The sequence below is a fragment of the Rhinolophus ferrumequinum genome, chromosome 10, assembly GCF_004115265.2.
Source record: "Rhinolophus ferrumequinum isolate MPI-CBG mRhiFer1 chromosome 10, mRhiFer1_v1.p, whole genome shotgun sequence".
NCBI classification, from domain to species: Eukaryota; Metazoa; Chordata; class Mammalia; order Chiroptera; family Rhinolophidae; genus Rhinolophus; species Rhinolophus ferrumequinum.
The window spans coordinates 41,407,822-41,429,935 of NC_046293.1; the positions used below are offsets into that span (position 1 = coordinate 41,407,822).

Sequence of the window (22,114 nt, forward strand, 5' to 3'; positions counted from 1 at the left end):
CGCCTTCCAAGACATCAAGGCAGATGGAAATGTACTAGAAGAATTTCATGGACAACCTTTGCATAGTTGGTAGATGGGATATTAAAATGTACATCATTATTTTAGTAAGTGGAGCCAATGATGTACTTCTGAATATGACTTCCTCAGCGAGGGCAATCATGAAAATCACATATGGAAGTAAACTAACTGAGATCTGTTCTGTGAAATGGCTGTATCATGAAATATTTAACCAAGATTTTAAAAAACAAAGAAGACTGAAACACATTGTTGTCTCAAAAATATTTTATCTTTACCTTATCCTATTTTAAGTTCTATTTTTGTGTTTTACAGTATGCAATTTAGTGTAATAATAGTTGCATTTAACTTATGTATACACGTATACATACATACATACTTGGGACTGCGATGCCCAAATTCCATACTGAGATGGATGTGTCCTCAAAAGCTCGGAGATAATTGTTCTAGAAAGCCTTTCCTGACTCTCCTCTATGTACCTGTAACAGTAACAGGGCCCCGCCACACATGTCAGTCACCACTTTACTTGTCTGCTCTCCCTTTGACCCCTTGGAAAGGGTCCATTTAATGAGATTGTAGTAAGTGTCTGACACAGTGTGCATGGGGACCGTAATAATGACCAGGACAGTCATGGTCCTTGCTTTCCAGAAGCTTTGCCATTAGTAAGGACAACAAATGCTAAACAAGGACGTCTCATGAACATTCATTTAATTACAGTTGTAAATAAGTATTCAAAGGAAATTCATAGGGGATAGTGAGATTTGTTATATGTGAAGACCTTAAGGACATGGGAACTGGAAAGGATAGTGTGGCTGAAGGAAAATGGGACTCCAGGAAAGTGATGGCCAGGACTTTCTATGAAAACGTTCTGAGTGCCTAGCAGTGTGCCATGTGCACTGTATTGAGTCCCGTATAAGGGCTCAGTAACTCTTTTTCAAGAAACAGATAAAACAATTTTAGAAGGGATCTTAAATTGATGGCTCATCATTTCCTTTGACACACCCAATGTTTTTGGGTTTTAAAATTTAAATAAAAAAAAATCATTCTCCAGTTTGCTACAGCTCTTAATTCATATTGTTTTGAACCTGTATCCTTACCCATTGGTATTATCTGCCTAGATGCTAAATACATTTGCCTTTGCTACCGTGTGTAGAGGATAAGGATAGAGATACTCCATACTCCATAGACAGTGAGATGTTTGCTAATATACGATTATTTATCTTGAGTTCGAGTGGTGAATGTACAAACTAAAGTCTTAAAGACTATATGGATATTTTATGATCTTTCATGTAATGTTGGAAACCTGTTTGTTTCATCATTATTGGTAAAGTTCACAATATATAGATTGCTAGGCTAATAATTTGAAAATTTCAAGCAAGTAAGTTTATAATTTATCAAGTACCCATTTATCAATTAAGGCCCATGTGACAGAAATGGACTTTTTAAAAAAAAATTAATTCCCTTTTTATCCTTGATGTTATTTCCTACCACGAAGACAGCAACTTAGATAAAGCTTTCTAAAAGTTTACTGAAATCTGGATCTACTAATTTTCTTTTTTTCTTTAGAATTTTCTTTTTATTCCTGTAATATACTTCTGAGATTACCTCAAAAAAAAGAAAGTGCATGTTTAAGTATGTCAATATCTGTGAGACAAAAGGAAAGAAATAAATAGAACAGGTGATTTGCAAAGATAGGATGGTACTGGTTATAGTTAGGGTATCTTTTCTTTCCACATTCTGAGTTTCTCCTTTAAGAATATTTGGGCCAACACAAAAGGCCTAAGTGTCTGCTGTTACGCCAACAAGTTGTACATTAGGGTCTTGGGGAAAGGAAGACAGTAATTAAAAGAAATCTGGATGAGACAGTGAATCAAAAAAAAGAGAGAAATGAAAGTCCTTCCTCTTTTTCTCCCAAGTTAGTAGCAAGTAACTAGATGTGCTTTACCCTTTATCTGACCTGGCTAGAGCAAAGCCTAAGTTTTATTTTCTTAAGGTCTCAGAGGAGCCTTTTCTGGAAGCTGCATGGTTATTTCAAAGTTGGAAAAAATAATAGTTAGGTTCCTGTGGAAATTTATGAAAAGAAAACATTTTTCTTGACTTCCTTCTCAAAACTGGTGATTGATAGGAGGAATATACTTTGGGAATGTATTTGAAAGAAAAGTGGCAAGGCATGAGGCTAGAAAGGGAATCAGGGCACAGAGACTTCAGGCCTTACATGGAGTTTAGATTTCATTCTAAGTGCAGCAAGCAGCCATTGAGGATATATCAGCTGCTAAGTGAGGAACAGTTCTGCAAGCTATAATGAAGTTTATAGATCTGCCCCAGATTTCCTCACTGCAGACCTGAAATGCAATCCTTTCCCTCCTTTTGCTGCATAATGAAATCTCACTTATCCTTCAAGATGTAGTTCAAACTTTTCCTCTCCAGTGAAGGATGTAGTTTCTAGACATGTGGAAGCGAGAGCCATGAGGCTGAAAAGACAGGTTGGTACTGGAAATAGATGGTTAAAACTCTTCTGCATAATGGAGGAGTTGCAGCCATCAGGGGAGTCAGTTATCTAGAGTAGATGACAAAGGAAGAGCAAAATGCAAAGGAACAGTACAGGCAGTAGAGAGTATGTAGTGACCTCATAAGCATGAACAAATAGATTGGGGGCACAGCAGGGACAGGTTGGGTGGCATACACTGAGGGTGGAAAATGGTCTAGTTGCAATAATTTTTGTGGCAAAATACACAAAACATAAAAGTTACCATTTTAGGCATTTTTAAGTGTATGGTTGTATACATTAGTACATTCGCATTGTTTAACCACCATCACCGCCATCCATCTTGGAATTCTTCCATTTTCCCCTGCTGAAATTCTATATCCATTAAATAGTTGCAGTAATATTTTGCTCACAATACATGGCAACCTCAGCACTAGAACCTTATAAGTAGACGTTGTCCTGATAGGTATAGATGAAAGAGATGCAGGTGAAGGACACTAAATGGCTAGAAAAAGTATTTTTAAAGAGTGACTCTGTTGTGAGGTGGGTGAGGCAGAAGGACTGTGATCGGGAAGGACTGAGCAGAGAAGAGAAATCAAAATCTACTGTTTTCCCAGCATGATATTAAGTGTTTTGTATACGTCCTTTACGGAAGTTATGGTGAGAGCTAAGAATGGGTGCATCAAGAGTTTTGTGTAGGAAAGGTAGAAATCTAGGTGGTGGCAAGACTAGAATTATAGAATTGGAAATCTCATATGTATCCTTGATGTTATTTCCTACCGAATGTGATTTATTTATAGGATGTACATAATTCTTCCATTGTAGGGTGGTTACTTGACATTGATCAAGTGGAATCCAAAGAAGTTCTGTGAACATAATAACAGTCTTAATTAAAGAAGAAGCAAGCACCATATTTACCCATTAACTTTGGTTGTGCTTTGAATTTAGATATTATCAAGTACCAGAGATTAGTGAAAAAATAGTTAGATAAAAGTCATGCCAGACTTAGAGAAAAGAGTGGACCGTGATGGGGGAAATGCCGAAAGAGAAGAAATACCAACTTAAAGTGTGTTTACCACTGAGCTGTTGATTTGAACCTATGAAATGATTGGTCTGATCCAGGAAATCCACACAGGTGTGATCAGACAGGCTATAAATTGGGGCATCAGGATCAATTCCATAATTTATGTAAGGAAAGAGTGATTTTGTTTTCTAGGATTATGTATTTTTAATTGGAAGAGAATTATTAAAGTTAGATGACATTTCAGATACAAGGTTTCTTCTCCTAAATCAAATACCTAAAACAGACAAACGATCCCTAGTCGCATGACATTAGAAAGCTGTATAGCTTTCCATGGCCTTCCGAAGTAGAAGACTAATGGAATTGAATTAGAACCCACAAGGGGCAGCAGTTTAATCGAAGGTTATGCTATCATCCATCCAGAAACCCTGGTTTGAGGGGTACTGCCTACGTTAACAGTACTGTGTGATTGGGACTTCTACGGAACATCTAGTTAAAGAATTAATATAAAACATTAACATTAAAAAAAAAAAGAATAGAGATTCAGGGATAATAGGCTTGCTTTGAAGATCTGTATAAAAATAGTTTGGTACAAAACTATTCAAGCAGCAGGACTTACCTGGCATGTAGTCAAGAATTTCCAGGCCTCACTTCATAAAGGCTCGCAGACATGCAAAATGGCAAGTATGCATCACTTGGTTGGTTTTTAAAATTAAAATGTGGTTTTTTTAAGCCCGTGAGGGAACCATTTTAATAGCAAATGGCTATTTGATTGTGTTAGATTGTTATTAGAAGACTAAAGAGTGCAAAATGGGTTAAGATTCAGATTAATTCCATAGTATGAAAATGAAGACTGCCTTCGAGTTAAACAGAATTGGAGAATCAGTCTGAGAATTTTACTCCCTAGTGAGTAACTGAACGACAGAAGTACGTTAATTATTTTTTTCCCACTCCTTGTTCTATCTGGACAAAGTGAAATAAATTGTCTTGTTATTTTATTGCCAAAATATGTGTGGTAGTAAATAATTATTAAAGCAACTTTGCTGTTGGTACATGAAGTTTTAAATTACATGACAGATGATGTGCCAGGCAACTTTACGTAGAAATGGGAGGGCAGACAACTTTGTCCCCTCCTTACCTTTTTTTTAAACATTGTAGATTAATTTTAATTCAGGAAGCACCGGTTGCATGGTAAAATTTTTGTTTTAAATTATTTCTATTAGAAATGATAATCTCTTGAGAATAATACAGGTAGGCTTTAATAAAAAGTAAACTAAGTTCAATATAATGAAAAAAACAAGTGGTTATGAAGTACCATGTGAATGTTTGGAAGAAATAACCTATGCTACTAGGAGAAGCGTAAGAGCAGTGTGTCAGCCCGTTGAGTCTGCCATGCGCGGGGTATTTTGTGAAAAGCTGTAAGTTGGTCAGCATGAATTTTAAATAGTTTCCAGGACTGATATCTATGACAAATAATCTTTTACTACATTACCTAAACATTTACTTGAAAGTTCCTTTTAATTATTCTATTATAAACTTCAATGTTCATAAATGGAATTCGTGTGGGGAGCTAATGATGTCACTTTTGGATTCCTCAAGCTTCTAAAATTATTTTTTTATTTTTCAGTTACAGTTGACATTCAGTCTTGACGTGACTTCTTTATATCCTTAGTTATAGGAGTACTGTTCAGCTAGTCTTCAGGTGATTCCCCAGGGCAGCTCTTCTATAATTTAGTTGTAATTTTGATGTGGTCATGAGAGGAGGCTAGAATAGTGTTTATTGACTCCATCATCTTGACTAGAAATCTGTCACAGGAAACAGATACAATGAACCAGTAATTATCTCTACTTTTTATGATGAGAAAGGCAGTAGATGTACCAGAAATCATTTATTTTTGAGTTTATACTATCTAAGCCAACGTTTATTTCATTGCCTCTTGCTTTTTAAAGAATAAATTGCTTTTATTTGCTGCTAATTTTTTTTTAATGTAAGGGATAATTTATATACAATGAAATTCATCCTCTTTAGAGTACTATTCTGTGTTTTGACAAATGCATACAGTCATGTAACCACTACCACAATGAAAATAAAGAACAGTCCAATCACCTTTGAAAAGTCTGTCATGCCCTTTTGTAATCAGTCCGTCTCTCCCTGTATCCCCTGCAGTCTCAGATCTATTTTACATTCCTACAGGCTTGCCTTTTTCAGAATGTCATATGGAATAATATCTATGTAGCCTTTTAGGTTGGCTTCTTTCTAATGCACATGCGAATGTCCGTAGTTTGCTGATCCATTTGCAAATTGAGGGACAATTGGGTGTTTCCAGCTTTTGGTGATTATGAATAAAGCCTCTGTAAACATTCATGTACAGTTATTTATGTGAATGTTAGTATTCATTTCACTTGAGTAAGTACCTAGGAATGTGATGGCTGGGTCATATGAAAGTGCGTGTTTAACTTTATAAGAAAGTGCCATGGCTACTACTGGGAAGCTTGGAATTTAGTTAGAATTTTGTGGTAGATGCTGAATATAATGGCAGATTATCCATTTGTAGACAGTGAGAGTCAATGATAATAGTTACATTTTATTTTAATTATCACTTTCTAGCTGCAAATCATGTCTTGGCTTTCTGATTTTCATTTATAAAGATTCAAAAGTGGATTCCATTATATCTTAATTTATTGTTTAAAAGTGAATTAAATTTCTTTAAGATTGTTGTTTCACTAGTGTTACTGACCAAGATTTTTAACCCCTTAAAACTAGTTTTCTCTTCTGCAAAATGGTAATAAATTGTTATTCCTTAACTTATCTGTATTATTCCTTTTACAGAAGAGTGGTTCTCTTCTGTAAAATAGTGATAAATTATTATTACCTTACAGTGAGGATTTAATGAAATGGAAGGTGTTTAATGTAGGTGCACAAAGTAAACATTCGCTATAAAAAAAGAAAACGTTTTTGTTTGAAAACCAAACCTGAGATTATAATTTAAACAGTGCTATCAAAGCTCAGGAAGCACAGAAGTTGGGGCATTTTTATGACAGGAAAACATTCTGCTTTCTACATTACTGAAACTTGCCAAGGCTAAGTGGTCTTGGAATCAAATATAAAGTTTTCCTGCCACATTGAAATTTAAACACATGGGTAGGATTTGTGGAGGAAATAAAAGACAATTCAGGTTTCTTCTCTTTCTTTGACTCCTTTTCTCTAATGTCTATTCTTTTTAGATTAGTTGTAAAACCTGTTCATGCCTAATATGCAAATAAATTTATTAAAATTACGAAGTTGATAACCTCACATCCTGATGAGCAGTGACTCCGAGTCCCATTTGAATGTGTACGTAAGACCCCCTCTTACCTCATCCTGAGTGTTGTTCTCCTGCCTTGACTTGAAGCCATTCCTAAGCAGGTGCAATTGAGCCAGAGCTTTAGGCCATCAGTGAGTCAAGACTCCAAACAAGCAAGTCTCTGCCCCAGTGGTTCTCCTAGTGTGGTCCTGGGGGTGCAGTCCCAGAGCAGCAGTGTCAGCATCCCCTGGGAGTTTGTGAGAAAAGCAAATTCTGGGACTCCACCACAGACTGGTTGAATTCAGCTCTGGAGATGGGACCAGGCAATGTGTGTTAAAATGTGTGACCTGGGGCACCCTACAATGTGAGAACCACTGCACCTGCACACACCAAGGGGGCTGGAGGGTTGGAGAGGTTATGTTCCACCACGAAGGTGATGTCTATAGCTGAGTTACTTCATTGTGATGGTATAAATATTGCAATTGACATTTTCTCATTTTTTCAGGGCCATGAGAAAAATTTAAAGTACTGATTAACTGATACAAACTTATAAAGATAGAACAATGAGGAATAAATACTTTACCAGTGAAACAGTGTTCTGAAATAACATGTAGAACTTGCTTTCCTTAGGAAACGTGTGCATAATATTTATTCACTTCGCACTATTAATTCACCAAGATCGATGAACTGCATTAAAATGGAAAGTCATAGTTGGCAAAATAGCATTTTGAGATTATTCAAACTGGCATTTTAACATCTTAAGCCTGTGAATCCTGAATCTGTAACCTCTTCGGTCCAGCGCATGGATTCAGTTAAAGTAGAAACAAACTGTTTTCATGTTGGCTTTTTTAGAGCATTACTAATGGTTAAGGAATTAGTCAATTTATAAACCATCCTATTCCCAAATGTGTTTCTAGTGCATTTGAAGCTTCCATGTGCCTCCATTGTTGTTTATTTTACAACAGAAAATAATAGAAGCCTCTCCATCCTCACATACTTGGTCTCCTGAAAAACACTGCCCCGGCCCTTCCTCTGGGGAGGTGTGGCATATTATGCATGAGGTTGTCTATGAGCAAGGAGGTCTAAGAATGCCCTGAAGTAGAAAGTGCTCCGATCTAAGCTGCTGGCTGATGAGTGTGATCTCCAATCTATCAGAGGCTTGAAGGCCAGGAGTGAGATTTTTATCACATGAACTTTAAAAGAGTAAAGCCAAATATTTTCTTATCAAACCCGAGTAGGTTCATCATCAGTATATGTGAAATCATGTCCACTGATCAAGGTAAGTGGTTTCATTTTCTAGTGTATCTTTCTCGTGGTTTTTGTGTTTTTATTTTCCATGTGTGTGGGTCCGTTTATAACAGCATGCTGAGGGAAACTGAAGTAGAAGAGTATGGTTTTGTTTTCAAGTTAATAAGGTTCACATTATTTTTTCAACTTGAACATTAAAAATATGTACTGTATTCATGGGGGTTGGCTCTTCCAGGAGGCTTCTTCTGGGCTTGCGAAATACAAATTTGTTTAATAGTTCTGTTTTCTCTGACTCATTCTTGGTTAACATTTAAACGAGTTTGAAAATTCAGTCACCGAAGGGAAGAATGTGGAGAAAAAAGCAAAAGTTTCCTTTCCCCCCCCTTCTGTTACTGGTGTTGAACAAAGCTAAGAAATGTTTACCAGTAATCGTTTTCTAGTGCTACTGCACGGAAAGCGGTTCTGTTCAAACAGACCAAAAAAAAGTCTTCTCCACCATCCCAGTCTTCTTGTTTTAGCAAAGTTCAGGGGAGGGACTGTGGCTGCTTTTTCCATATACGATAACATTGTAGACACAAGCATGGATTTGTTATTTAAAATTGTTAGTGGTATTAAGCCACTGCTTTTTCCACCCACTTTCTACAGTCTATCAATGAGGAATTGATTGTTTGAAGGAGGAATGAAATGTTACACTGTGGTCTAAATATAATCATGTGACAGGAAATTTCTGCTAAAAATATTTTTAAAAGCTGAAATGGGTTCGTTTTCTGGAGCAGCAATTTTCCCTTTGTTACTGCACGAATAATAAACCTTCCTGAAGAATGTCTGCACTGCTAAAAAAGATGACCTGTACCTCAGAACAGGCAGTCTTCCGAGTTACCCGTCTCTTCCTTGTGGTGGCACTCCTTCCTTCTTTTGGCCTTAGAGGGGCTTGCACTTTGTGGAAGCTCAAGCGGGCGTCGGTTCCAGTACTGCAGCACGAAGCCGAGGCTCCCTTTGCAGCTGCATAGCCTCAGCTGGCTCTGTTCCCAGGCTCTAGCGGTGGCTAGAGATTGAGTAGCCGGCCCCGGCTTCCTCCATCATCCAGGCAGAAGCCTCGATTCCTTTGCAGGGGTTCCACTATTGTTGCATAAAGTTCAAGGGTTGTATGATCTCTGCATGGTTTGCCATGGCATTCTAAACATGACAATTTTTAAAGTGGCAAAAAAGAAGTATTTTCTTCCTCCACCGATAAAGTTCTCCCAGAAACAGCTTCTGCCCCTTTTCATTCCATCTTCAAACAGGTTGCAGTGATTGAAGAGAATTAGTATTCCCTCCTAGAAGGCAGCTCTCAAGTGGAGGAAGAACTGCTCCTCGAATTTTCTGTGATAATGGACAAACGCCCTGTATTGAGTGTCCACCACAATGATGTGGACTTTCAAAGTTCCTTTTAAGGTTTTCAAACTAAAAAGACCTTAATAATGATAGCACTTCCTGTCCACACTACTGGGTTATTTTATTGCCCAAGTTGCTTCAGAAAAATTTTTAAATGTGCACATTTAGTGTACATGTTATTTGCAAAGTGTTTACCTTTTTTTAAAACTTGAAGAAACTTTCCTTTTTTAAAAACCTGTGCTTGTAGGGAAACGCACAGGAAAACTCAACAGTGAAAAAGAGTGTGACGAATGACTCAGTATTGTTCAGTCTTTGCAGGGATGATAAGATGGTTTATGATATTCATCCAAACCATATGTAACTTAAATTGCAATCCAAGATTAAGATTTAAATTTGACCACCTCTCCCTAAACAATGAAAAACATTCATTCCAAAAATAAAATGGCTTTTTCTTAGAGCTTGGGGACCTTTCCATTCCTGCCCCCTGTCTGATCTACCCTCTGATGAGTTAAGAGCACCTTAACTCTCTGTGCTCTTTCTTTATAAAATGGGGAGCTATTTGTATAGGTCTGAAATAATATTTTTAGAGGTCTTCACCAGATATAATTGTTCTCTGACTGATCCCCTATCACAGTACTTGTTAAGTCCTGCTTAGATCAGATTTTTCTAAGGTATTTTTCCTTTGCTAATTGACCCAGGATCTGTCGTCGGTTAGCCATATATCGAAGCAGGCGGAAGCAAAACACCTTTGAGAAGAAAAATAGTGTTAGTCGTGGAAGTTGGTCATTTTACAGGGTGATTATTAAAACCTGGCCTGGGGAAAACCACTCTTTACCCCTCTTAGAGAATGAATACAGACAAGATTTGTTTTTAATTTTCAACCAAAATATAACAGTAAGTCATTATGGGCTCAGTCTTCTCCGTGTCATTATATAACAATTGTTATTTCTTATGCTCAGGCCAAACCCCTTAGTCTTCCTTGAATCTTTCGTCTTTTTTTTTTTTTTTTTTAATTTTATTGGGGAATACTGGGGAACAGTATGTTTCTCCAGGGCCCATCACCTCCAAGTTGTCCATCAATCTAGTTGTGGAGGGTGCAGCTCAGCTCCAAATCCAGTTGCCGTTTTCAATCTTTAGTTGCAGGGGGCGCAGCCCACTATCCCATGCGGGAATTGAACTGGCAACCTTGTTGTTAAAAGCTCGTGCTCTAACCAACTGAGCCATCCGGCCACCCCTCCAACAGCTCAGCGGCAGCTCATTGTCTTCAATCTAGGTCTGGAGGGCACAGCTCACTGGCCCCTGTGGGAATCGAACTGGCAACCCTGTTGTTAAAAGCTCGTGCTCTAACCAACTGAGCCATCCGGCCACCCCTCCAACAGCTCAGCGGCAGCTCATTGTCTTCAATCTAGGTCTGGAGGGCACAGCTCACTGGCCCCTGTGGGAATCGAACTGGCAACCTTGTTGTTAAAAGCCCGTGCTCTAACCAACTGAGCCATCCGGCCACCCCTCCAACAGCTCAGCGGCAGCTCATTGTCTTCAATCTAGGTCTGGAGGGCACAGCTCACTGGCCCCTGTGGGAATCGAACTGGCAACCCTGTTGTTCAGAGCTCACCCTCTAACCAACTGAGCCATCTGGCCGCCCCAAGTCTCTTTTCTTACACATAGCCAATCTGTCAACAATACCTGCTGTAAGAGACATCAACCTGACCATACCTTAATGGCTCCACTACGACTATCCTGGTTCAAGTTGCACTCAACTTTTCCTTAGATTATTTTAGTAGCTTCCTATCTACCCTTGATCTCCTAAAGTCTGTTCTCTACCCAGCAGCATGAGTGCTCCTTTAAAAATGGAAAACAGCTCACTGTCAGTCCCCTGCTCACGATCCTTCAGTGGATTCCATCTCTCTCAGAGGCACAGCCTCTGCCTCTCTCTCATTGATGTGCAAGGCCCTACCTGTTCTACCTGCTTTGTTAACTCTCTGACCTCAATGCCAAATATGCTCCAGGCTCATTCTCATCTCTCTGTGTTGTTTCCTTATTTCCGTTTGAACACATCAACCGAGCTCCTGTTAGGATTTTGTAGTTTTATCTTTTGTTTGGATGCTAATCCTCCAAATATGTCTGTGCCTCACTCCCTTCATGTCTCTACTCAACTGTTACCTGTTTAGGGACGCCTCCCTTGAACTCCTTATAAATAATAGCAGCCCCTCGCCCAACAGCACTCTCTCCGTCTCCTTTACTCAGCTTTATTTTCCTCATAACACTTTATAACATCTAGCATGTTATGTAAATGCTTTCCTGATGTTGTTGCATCGTTCATTGCTGTATCTCTAGGGTCTAGAAAAGTAACTGATACATATATTGGATACCTCATTAATATTTATTGAATGAATGAATACACTTCTCATTTTCTGTTTGCAAATTTAAGGTTAAATGAGCAGGACTATACAAGCTATTAATAAATTATAAATATTTGTAGTGGTCTCCATTTCTTCCCCTCAATTATCTTTTAAAAAGTAAATATGCTTACTAGTTTCTGACCTTTCTTGCTGAGCAGAATCTCAGTAATGAGTTTCTTCCCGTTGGTCTAAGAAGCCAAGTTGATCACAATTGTAAAGTACGGAGACTAAGGAGGATGGGTAATTAGACCTAAGTGTATGGATGGGCTCAATAAACGGTTTTGGATTACAAATTACGGGCTCTATTGGGAGAGAAGAAAACAGATGGGAGAAGTTGTGGAGTGTAAGACCAAGCAATTTGGAAAACAGTTTGTCTGCATGAAGAAAATTGTGGCAAGATGAAGAAAAATTATTTAAGATGTTTTGCTGTACTAAGAGTGTACTCCCGCCACCATTTTTTCTTTCTTGTTTTTTTTCCTCTTGCAGTTAAGGCATTTGACTCTGAAACTCTTACGTAGAGACAGAAAAAGAAAGAAAATAAATGTTTCCTTTTAGTAGTTCTTGTAAAGCTTAATTTGAAGGGGTAGAAAACCAGTACATGAATTAATGTGTGAGAATTATTTATATACCATGTTTTATATACCATTTATTTATATACCAATTTATATACCAATTATTTATATACCATTAATATAAGACCTGGTATTATATTATATTATATTATATTATATTATATTATATTACATTACATTACATTATACCCGGTCTTATATTACTTTATATAAGACCAGGTATTATATTATATTATGTAGTATAAGACTGGGTCATATATTATAGTAAAATAAGACCCCGTCTTATATTATTTTTTGCTCCGAAAGATGCATTAGAGCTGATTGTCCCACTAGGTCTTATTTTTGGGGAAACATGGAATTTATACTTCATGCAATTTCTTTCTAAATTCATCTGGATAATTGGAAATTGACCTGCATTTACAATTCTATAACTAAGAGTCAAATTTGTTGAGTTATTTTTTGCTATATGATAATGTACTCAATCTGAATATTGATGATGACACATTATTAGATCACACAACTTCTTAGAAATATGAAATCTACTTTGAGTATATAGTAAAAAGAAATATACAAAGCTTAAAAATGATTATTTTTGTAATTTTTGTAAATATATGCCCCTTAATGACATGAACTGTTGGAATTGCCAATTTATATGGGATATCATCAATTCCTTTCTTTTCACATTGCCCAATAAAAATTTTTCCTTGATTGACTTCCATCAGAGTTGCTAATTTGGAGAGTACATTAACAAAGTAGTGAATAAGACTATTGAGCAAAGAAGACATTTTGTGTACCTCTGTAGTCCAAAATAGATTAATTTATTAGACACAGGGCAATGGTAACAAGACATGCTGAGTGATAGGAAATATAACTGTATTTACTAGACTCAATCCTAAAACCTTCAGTACTCCTCCCTTCAAGAAAGTTTGTCTGTTTCCAGCATAGACATATAAAAGCAGTGACTGCGCATGACAAAGTCATAGTAGAAGTACAAAGTATGTGTTTGGAGAATAGAAAGGGAGCATCAGCAACTGACTGTTTATTTGATTCAAGGAAATGTCCTCAAAAAAAGGTGATATTGGAACTCTATTAATGTGTCTAAAGAAAGACTATCAAGCTAAGGGAACCAACACAGGCAAAAACATACAGAAAACTGGAGAAAACTGGAATTTGGCTACAGCATGAGGGGTACATGGCTGGGAGTAGATATATATGAAGATAGGTTGATGTCTGATGGTGAAGGATCCTTTATTCAAATTAGAGGTTGTTTCCCCTATGATCTTGCAGTCCCTTTAAAGGATTTTAAGCAAGGGAGTAACAAGGTTGGCATCATCATTGAACGAATAAAATAGTTAAACTTTTTCTTTGTAGGAGCAATCATATTAGACCTAACCAGACATGCCTTATGTAATCTAGTTTTAAAATTCAGAATTCAAAACATGGTTATGTTGATGAATTGGCTTATTTTTCTTCCTAACTTCCTTCCCCTGTCAGCCAGAAAAAAATATAGGAAATAATAGATAAGTTAGATGCAGTATTTGTTTTTTAAGTTTTGTATGACCGAAACAATCCCCTACACTGTTAGAAGCTGAACACACAATGCTATTGTGCCTCTGGTTTAGAATTTAGCCAGGGAAAAACTATGAGGCCTGCTGGTCTGATTACACAGCAGGGAGTAAGGAAAGCAAATGTCTAACTTTGTAAGCTGTTAAATATAAAAATTTTGAGGAAAATGGGGTTTATATTAATGTTTATCTTAAAGGAGAAAGTTTATTTTTATCAAAATAAAAAAGAGTGTTGGGACAGACTAGAGGCTGTCACTAAGTCCTTTTTTTGTCAGATGTGTCGTTAGAAATTGCCCCCAGTCAAATAGAAGCATTCGGAGGTCTATATCTACCTACCAGTGACCTGTCCCTAAGCAATGACACGATAGCAGTCAAAATTTCTCTATAAGGAAGTCCAATAACTTTCTCATGGTCACAAAACAAGTCGTGTCATAATTTTGACCTTTCAACCTTTAGTTTTACTAATCCACCCTGTTTTCTCCTAGGGGGAAAAATGCACTTCCCAGAGAAGCATAGCCTTGCTTCTCCCAGCAGGTCTGGCTGATTCCGGCCATGGATGACAGTGGCATGGTTAAAATAATTAGCTTTTGGGATGCCGGAGTGGCTGGCCCTAAGGAGCTTTTCCTACTTGGTAGAGTTCATTTTCTCCATCTTTGCCATGAAGCTAAATTTAAGTTTGAAACCTGAATGAACAGTGTCAATAACTGCAAAACAAAGTGTTGGAGGACAGTTGGCTGAGAAGTGGACGTCGGCCAGTAATTTTAAGTAGGCAATATGAAGTAGGTACCTACTAGAAACACAGAAATCAGTTTACAGAGAGTGTGAGGCTGGAATGTTTTAGCTGCTGTGAATCAGGTTTAGATAAATCAAGTTCAGAAAAATAAATCAGAAAAGCAGTTACAAAATTAATGAAAATCAGCAAGGGCAGGGGACTTACTTAGGAAAAGCATGTGTTCCTTTTTGTGAAGGGAAACAGTAGCCTGTTCTTGGTTGCTTGCGATTAAGATAATTAAAAACAATTATGTTTGGTTTTAGCAACATCCTTGTCCAACCTTATGAAACATTGGCCAGTTTGATTTTCTTCTCTCTGGATCTGCAGATAAATTTATTGTGAATAAATGGAAAATAGTTTGGCAGTGGGTAGAAGGAAGAGAAAAAGCCAAGATTCTGTTCATTTATAAACCAGACATCTTGAGTAAATGAGTTGGTTATAGCTCTTAGGGAAAAAAAAAAAAAACAAAAAAGCGATCTTTTGCCCTTCAAGTTCTTTTCTTACATCTGTTTTTATTTCTTTCAGAGTTTATGAAGTCGATAAATTTTTTTAATTTTATTGTTTCAGAAGCCTCTCCTTTCATAGCAGTGCTTTCCATAGTCTCCATCAATCAGAAATAATCTCCCTCTTTTGAATTTTCAAGGTTACTGGTTGGTACCTTTTCATATAAACTAGGAATGCCCTTATAACTAGTCTTTGATTAGGGGGAAAAGTTGGCATGTATTCCAGCTATGGTGAAGAAGTTCACTTTAGTTTTTAAAGGTCTGTGGCAGGTTATAATTGCTGGGTTTGGTAGAATTCTTGAAGTGAATAGAGATTTAATTTGCTCTTTGAGGGTACTTATTATTGTCCTAATTTCCTAGAGCAGATTCTAAGACTTTACTTAAAAATTCAAAGCATTTCTTAAACTTGTTTTTGTGACTATTAATGATATAGAGAGCATGTGTAGTTTCTCAAAACAATATTTCAATTAATTTGGATTTAAGATCGCTATCACACTTGTATGGGGTGAATGGTTATTCGACAAAAATGGAGCAAATACTGATGAGTCCTCACAGTCCTAGAAATACTGAAAATACAGCTCCAGATCATAAGCCCATTTCCAGTGCAAAAAGCCAGTGGGCCTGACAACGGGGCCAGCAGCGGTTTATGGGAAAGAGCATCAACCTTGGAATCAAAGCCCTGATGTGACTCTTGGGTTTCCCCTATTTACCAACCTTACTTTCTTCAACTATCATATACAGATATCTGTCCTACATATCTTTCATGGATGCTGAAGATGAAATGTGGTATGAGCTATGTGAAAGTCCCTCATGAGGTCTTTTCTGACCTCTCCTTGAAGAGGTGTGGGTCCAGCCGAGCAGAATCAACAGCCATGTAGCCCAGAGAACTACGTGGACTAGACTAGACTAGGACTAGACTAAATAACATGGAGCGAACCGAAGGGAATATGCTCATTGGTTTCCAGGGAGAATGTCCAAGAGTGGGTAATGGAGAGACTTCATCAGCCCAGTAGAGTAAAGAGATGAGAAATCTGAGGAGCTGAGGAGCAAATGGAAAGGAGGTTCATAGCTGTGAAGAGGCAAAGAAGTCTGGAACCATGCCTTGATCTGTTTAGTTATCCAAAATCCAGATTCACGTTCTTATATCATGTTTCATAAATTGGACTGCGTGTGTGTGTGTGTGTGTGTGTGTGTGTGTTGGGTATTTTGAAGCTCCTGGCTACGCAGTATTGGCTGAAATAGAAGCATAGGAGGTCAGAGCCAAAGAGCTGTACTATAACAGAGATAAAATCACTTGGGTTACCTGCTGAGCGAAAGCCAAAGGGTTATGAGCTGGAGTCCCTGGCCAGACGTACTTACAAACTATACGTAGATGTGACATCACATATTGTCACACGTCAGTTAACTCATCTCGTTTACTCATATTTCTTATAAACATAAAAATGCCGGCCGACCTTTATCTCATAGGGATTTTGAGAGGAGCGAATACTTACACACTTGGTACAGACTAAACAATATTGTTAGCTTTCATTACTACCATTATTACTAAAGTAGTAAAAACAGTAGTAGTAAGTGCAAGCAAATTTGTTGTAAATGGTGTAAGTTTTACAACACTGTGAAATCCCAAATTACGATTGTTAATATTTTTGGGTGTATGTAACCGAAGAACATGTCCCTTACCATCAGTGTATGCCTGCCTGAAGCTATGCATTGCTGTGCATTTCTACAGACTCTTCTTGGTGTCTATAGAGAACAAATCAGTTGAGAAAAGGCCATTTTGCAAACTGGTTTTTCCCAGGGATCATAGCCTATTCTAATGCCCTGTTGGTATATGGTTTATAAGTCTTCAGAAAGAAGTCTAGCTTGCAATTGAAGTATTTTGCCTGATCTTGGGGTTTGAACCCACAGGGAGGGCACAGAGCAAAGGAACAGTTGTGTCTGTTTGTGACTCCACAGAAGGAAAGTCCAGTGTTGTGCTTTCACATTCAGAGTATGTTTAGTTTCATAAAAACAATATTTCAATTCATTTAGATTTAAGATCACAATGCTTATATGTGGTGAGTGGAGTCTTTGGCAAAATGGAGCAAATACACACATTCTTACAGCACTTGTCTCAATGAAATAAAACTGCCCTCATTGTTCCACATATGACTGCTCGCTGCATTGTCAATTATCTGTAACACCTTATGTCCTGTTTTATAACCACTTTAAGAGAAAATCCCTTGGGAGATTTTTCTGTGTTACTAGATTGTATGCCTCCAAGTCTACTAGGCTGCGATTTGCAGCTTAGAGGAAGAAGGAGGTACCGTAGAAAGAATGGAGAGAAAGTGGACTGGGAGAATTACAGAATGTGATTTCACCTGATTTTTTAAGCCAAGGGGCTACTCCACGTTTAGACTTCCCAGAGCAGAACTCAGGCATCCCGGGCCGGCCGGGCCGGGCCCTGGTGTGCTTTTGTGGTTAGAACATTGTGGGAGTGTGACGTCTCGAAGCGGGGGACAGCAGGGTCACATCCAAAATCCAAGGGCAGGTTAGAGTTTCGGTTCATAACTTGAGAGCCAGGGTCATGAGGGCAGCCAAGATGATTATCGGGAAGTCAGGAGCAGGTACCAGTAATAGAGATGGGACAGTGTGGGAAATAGCCAAGGCAAAAGCTGACAGGACGTGGGGAAGGAGTCCCTGGGGGTGGCTGTTCCCAAAATGTGTTCCAAGGCACACTAGCTCCATGGGATGTTGACATAATATATAATGGAAAGATTTCCTAGACACACACTGGGTTCCAAATTAATGTTTTCCTACGATAGGGCTTTTCACAGCCTCGAATACACCCACGGGCATCTTGAGTGTACTCGTATAAGATAAAACTGTAAATTTGGTAGGTCACAAATATTTCATATAGAATCATGGTCGTCTGTGGTGGGGGTGGGGGTGGGAGGAGTGGATGGGAGAGAGAAAGAATCCTATTGCTAGCGTCGTGTTTCACAGAACACACGTTGGCAAAAGTTGCCCCAGGTCATGTGGGGTGTGCCGTGAAGATGGTGACAGTATGTGACTTTTCACCTGGGCTCTTGTGTCCTCCTAAAGGAACTGGCAAATACCCAGAAATTGTTCTCTTAGTAAGTGCTTTTTTTCTCCCTCCAGCCTAATCACTTAACTGATATTTGTTACTGCTATTAATAAAATTAAGGATGTCAGTCTTTATAGGAAGAAGGAAAAATGTTTTAACCCATAATTACTGAGACCAGAAACAAACAAATAAAATGGACCAGATCCTCTGTACAAATGGCCCTGCCTTAGGCAAATAGGCTTTCCCCCACCCTCCCTTAAAAGGCAATGAAATGATATTTTAAAGAAAGTATCAAAAGGAATACATCTGAAAACTTCAACAATGAAATTGAAAAATGAGGTAGTGTTAACCCTTTTGCCGCGATGGTCTGATATGTCCAAATGAATATATCTGAAATTTTTATACATAAAAATAATGCCATTTATATACAAAGCAGCTCAAATTGTTATTAAGTGCATAAAATAGTCAAAATATCAACCTTCTGTTTTTTGGGGATTTCTGACACATTTTTTGGGGGAAAAAGCTGGAAACCAATTAATGCAGCAAAAGAGTTAAGGATGACTGAACCTAATGACTATCTAATGACTATCAGGGCAGACTGTTCATTCTGAACAGTTTCACAGGCTTCTAAAACTTATCACACACAAAACTGTGTTCTTCTTGCATTCTTATGTAATCGAAATGCAGTTTCCATGTCACGTCAGCCAGGAGGCTAAGTAAGAGTCGTCCTTTACTCCTCTCTGTCCCTGTCCCTCCTTCTTCAGCCAGCCCTGTATCGATTTTCTCTTCAGTGTGTCCCACAGCCATGCTCCCTCTTTACCCTCAGCCATTGCCACAGTGCAGGGTCTTAGCCTGTGCATGGACAGGTGCCACGGCTTCCTAACCACAGTTAGCAAGGGGGTGGGTGGGTGGGGAGGCAGCTATTCCAGATAACTATGGAACTGTACATCTCTTTCCCCCTTTAAACCATGGATTACACAAAGATAAGGATTATGTCTTATTTGGTCCTCCTGTGCCCAGTAATTAACAGAGTACCTGGTACTTTTCATTGGGAGTTATCACTGAATACTTTGAAGTAGGACCAAAAAGGAAAAACAAAGAAAGAGTGGAAAAAAGTAGACGCCTGATAGGTTTTATTACTGTCTTTGCAGTTCATCATTAGATATCCTCGGTGCTTACAGAACAGTTTGTACTTTGGGGGCATAACTGTGAGAGCTATTAAAATTAAATACTTGAGTTTCTTTAAGTGATCATAAGCATATTTAAATGTGCTTTTCTGAAAGTGATTCATTGTCAAAACCAGCAATTGTGATGAATGTCAAATGAAGAAATGTCAAATGGAAGAAAAAAATGAAATAAGTTTGTGGAATCCAGGACACACATTTACAATCATGGTAAAGAGTGAACAATATGATTAAATCATTTGGGATTAAAATTATCTTCAGTAAATTCTCCAAATGTCAGACATCATTCTATCATTACTAATACTGTTATCATCGTTAGTGAATAAAAGAGTCATGGTTGATATACCAGACCATAAACTTATAAATAATTCATTATTGAATTAATTTGCAAAGGAGTCATTATTTGGCCAAAATTTATCCAGAATAGTCTGTTGGGAATCCCTGAAAGTGGAGGAATTGGACACTGAAGCACATGGCAGGTGCTGAGAACTAAACCAGCAGAAACAAGTACGAGGTGGAGGTGAATCAAAATGTAGGCCGTGGTCAGAGTAAATATAAGCAGACAGGAAGGAAGGAAGTAAAGGCCTGGAGACTGGAAGGAGAGACACTGCTCTGCTACTGTGAAACATCGAGTGTCATATAAGTAATAATAATAGCAAATAGTTATACAGCACTTGCCATGTGCCAGTTACTGTTCAAGTACCTTCACTGGCATCAATCAAATGATAATCCTCACAGCCTTATTAGGGGGTGCTATGACGAATCTTATGATTCTTATTTACAGATGAAGAAATTGAAGTACAGAGAAAGTAAGTCAATCACCTAGCTAGTAAATGGAGAAGCCAGGAGTTGAACCTAGGCAAATGATATTAATAGTAGTTATATGACTGAGGTTCCCTGAAGAATATTTGAATTGCCATAAGGGTATATTTAGTGTTTAATAATATACAATAACTAGTACAATTGGCATAGAAAAAGACAGATGGCATGCTTCTGGGGATCCGGGAAAGCTGCATAGGTGTGCATGTACATAGCATCTGAGCTGCCCTTCGACATAGATGATCATATCAGGGAAATCTAACATTATTTATCAGATCCATCTGGACAATAATATACTTAGAGATCATTGTGGTATATTCATTTCATTAATATCAAAGCTTAAAACTAACGAATCTTAGGCTCTGGCAAAAAGTATGACGGCTTCAAAACCCCGCAGTTATTTTATTGCATCGATGGGCAGCTTCTCAGGGATATTTCTCATCACCAGCATGGCAGTTAATACAGGGTGTTTCAATAAGTCTAGGGTACAGGGGCTGGCCAGGTGGCTCAGGTCCTTGGAGTGCTGTGCTCCTAACACCAAGGTGGCCGGTTTGATTCCCACATGGGCCAGTAAGCTGTGCCCTCTACAGCTAAGACTGTGCACAACAGTTCTCCCTGGAGCTGGGATGCTGCGGGCTGCTGTGTGCTGCCATGAGCGGCCGGCAGCCAGTGTGAGCGGCCGGCAGCTGGCGAGAACTGCTGTGAGCTGCTGTGAGCTGCTCACCGATGACTGACTGCCTCAGCTGGGGGAAGCGCAAGGCTCATAATACCAACACGGTCCAGGGAGCTGTGTCCTACACAACTAGACTGAGAAACAGAGGCTGGAACCGGAATGGGAATGGGAGGAAGAGGTGGAAGAAGGGGAAAGAAAAAATAAATAAATCTAGGGTACAGTTTCTTCCTCTTAGTTATGCTTAGCAGTAGAAGGAACCAAGAAATGGGTGTTGTTATAAATTAGAAACAATGTATCAGATAAAGCACAGCAGGCTGCCTATGAACCTCCTCCAACTCAAGATGTTGGCAACTAGAACCACCTTTTGCAAGTAAGCAAAGAGAAACACATGTAATTGATTGTGGTTTTTCTCTACTCCCACCTTCCGTTCTAGTCTGGGGCAGATACAGAGTAATTTTTGTGCTTTAAATAGTAAGAGCTTTCTGTAATCTTGAACCCACATTCTTAGTTGAATGTAGGCAAAAGGGGAACTTTCAGCCAGTATGGTTTAGGGTGGGAGAGCTACCTCCAGCTCCCTTCCCAACATGGGGATTCAGGAGGGAGTTCCAGTCTCTAACAAACACTGAGCCAAGGCACAGCAGAACACACTGACAAGCCTGTCTCGGCACCAATCCAGATGTCATCATGGAGTGTGCACTTCCAGTACTTTCTGTGCAGGGATTCATGGTGCCTAACAAATGGTCACCCTGTAAATGAGGAGCAGGGATTCGGACCCCTAGAGTCCACGTTTAAATTATAATGATTATAATATATGTAGTCTCCTACATAAGAGGCGCTACGGCCATGGGCCTCATCTGTGAGTGCCTACTCAAAGCTGGAATTTTGACAAGCTTAGTGAAAGGTGTTTCAGTTCACCTAACAGAATTCTGTTACCGGACCACAAACAATAGCATTCTTTGGAAACTTTATTGTTATCTTCTTCATCTCTTCTGGGTAGCAAAGAAAATAATCATTCAGTAAATAATTATGGAGAATATTTCAGCAAAATAAAATATTTCTAGTTTGAAAACAAATTGTTTTTGTGTTTTTAGAGGCTGCACATTTCTTTTATCTCATTGCATGCATACATTGTT

General features: G+C 38.5%; 1 protein-coding gene across 4 annotated transcripts in view; it reads left to right on the top strand.

The window, feature by feature from the left end:
• The window catches only part of FGD4 (FYVE, RhoGEF and PH domain containing 4), a 181,088-nt gene that overhangs the window by 96,820 nt on the left and 62,154 nt on the right, over positions 1-22,114 (top strand). Inside the window, exon 1 of one of the 4 annotated variants that reach the window (XM_033118452.1) lies at positions 7,863-8,084. The exons of the other annotated variants lie outside the window; for them this stretch is intronic. Within the exon in view, the coding sequence (XP_032974343.1) occupies positions 7,994-8,084 (91 nt within the window). The 5' untranslated portion in view covers positions 7,863-7,993. Of the gene's footprint in view, positions 1-7,862; positions 8,085-22,114 lie in introns of those variants that run through there. 4 annotated transcript variants of the gene reach the window in all.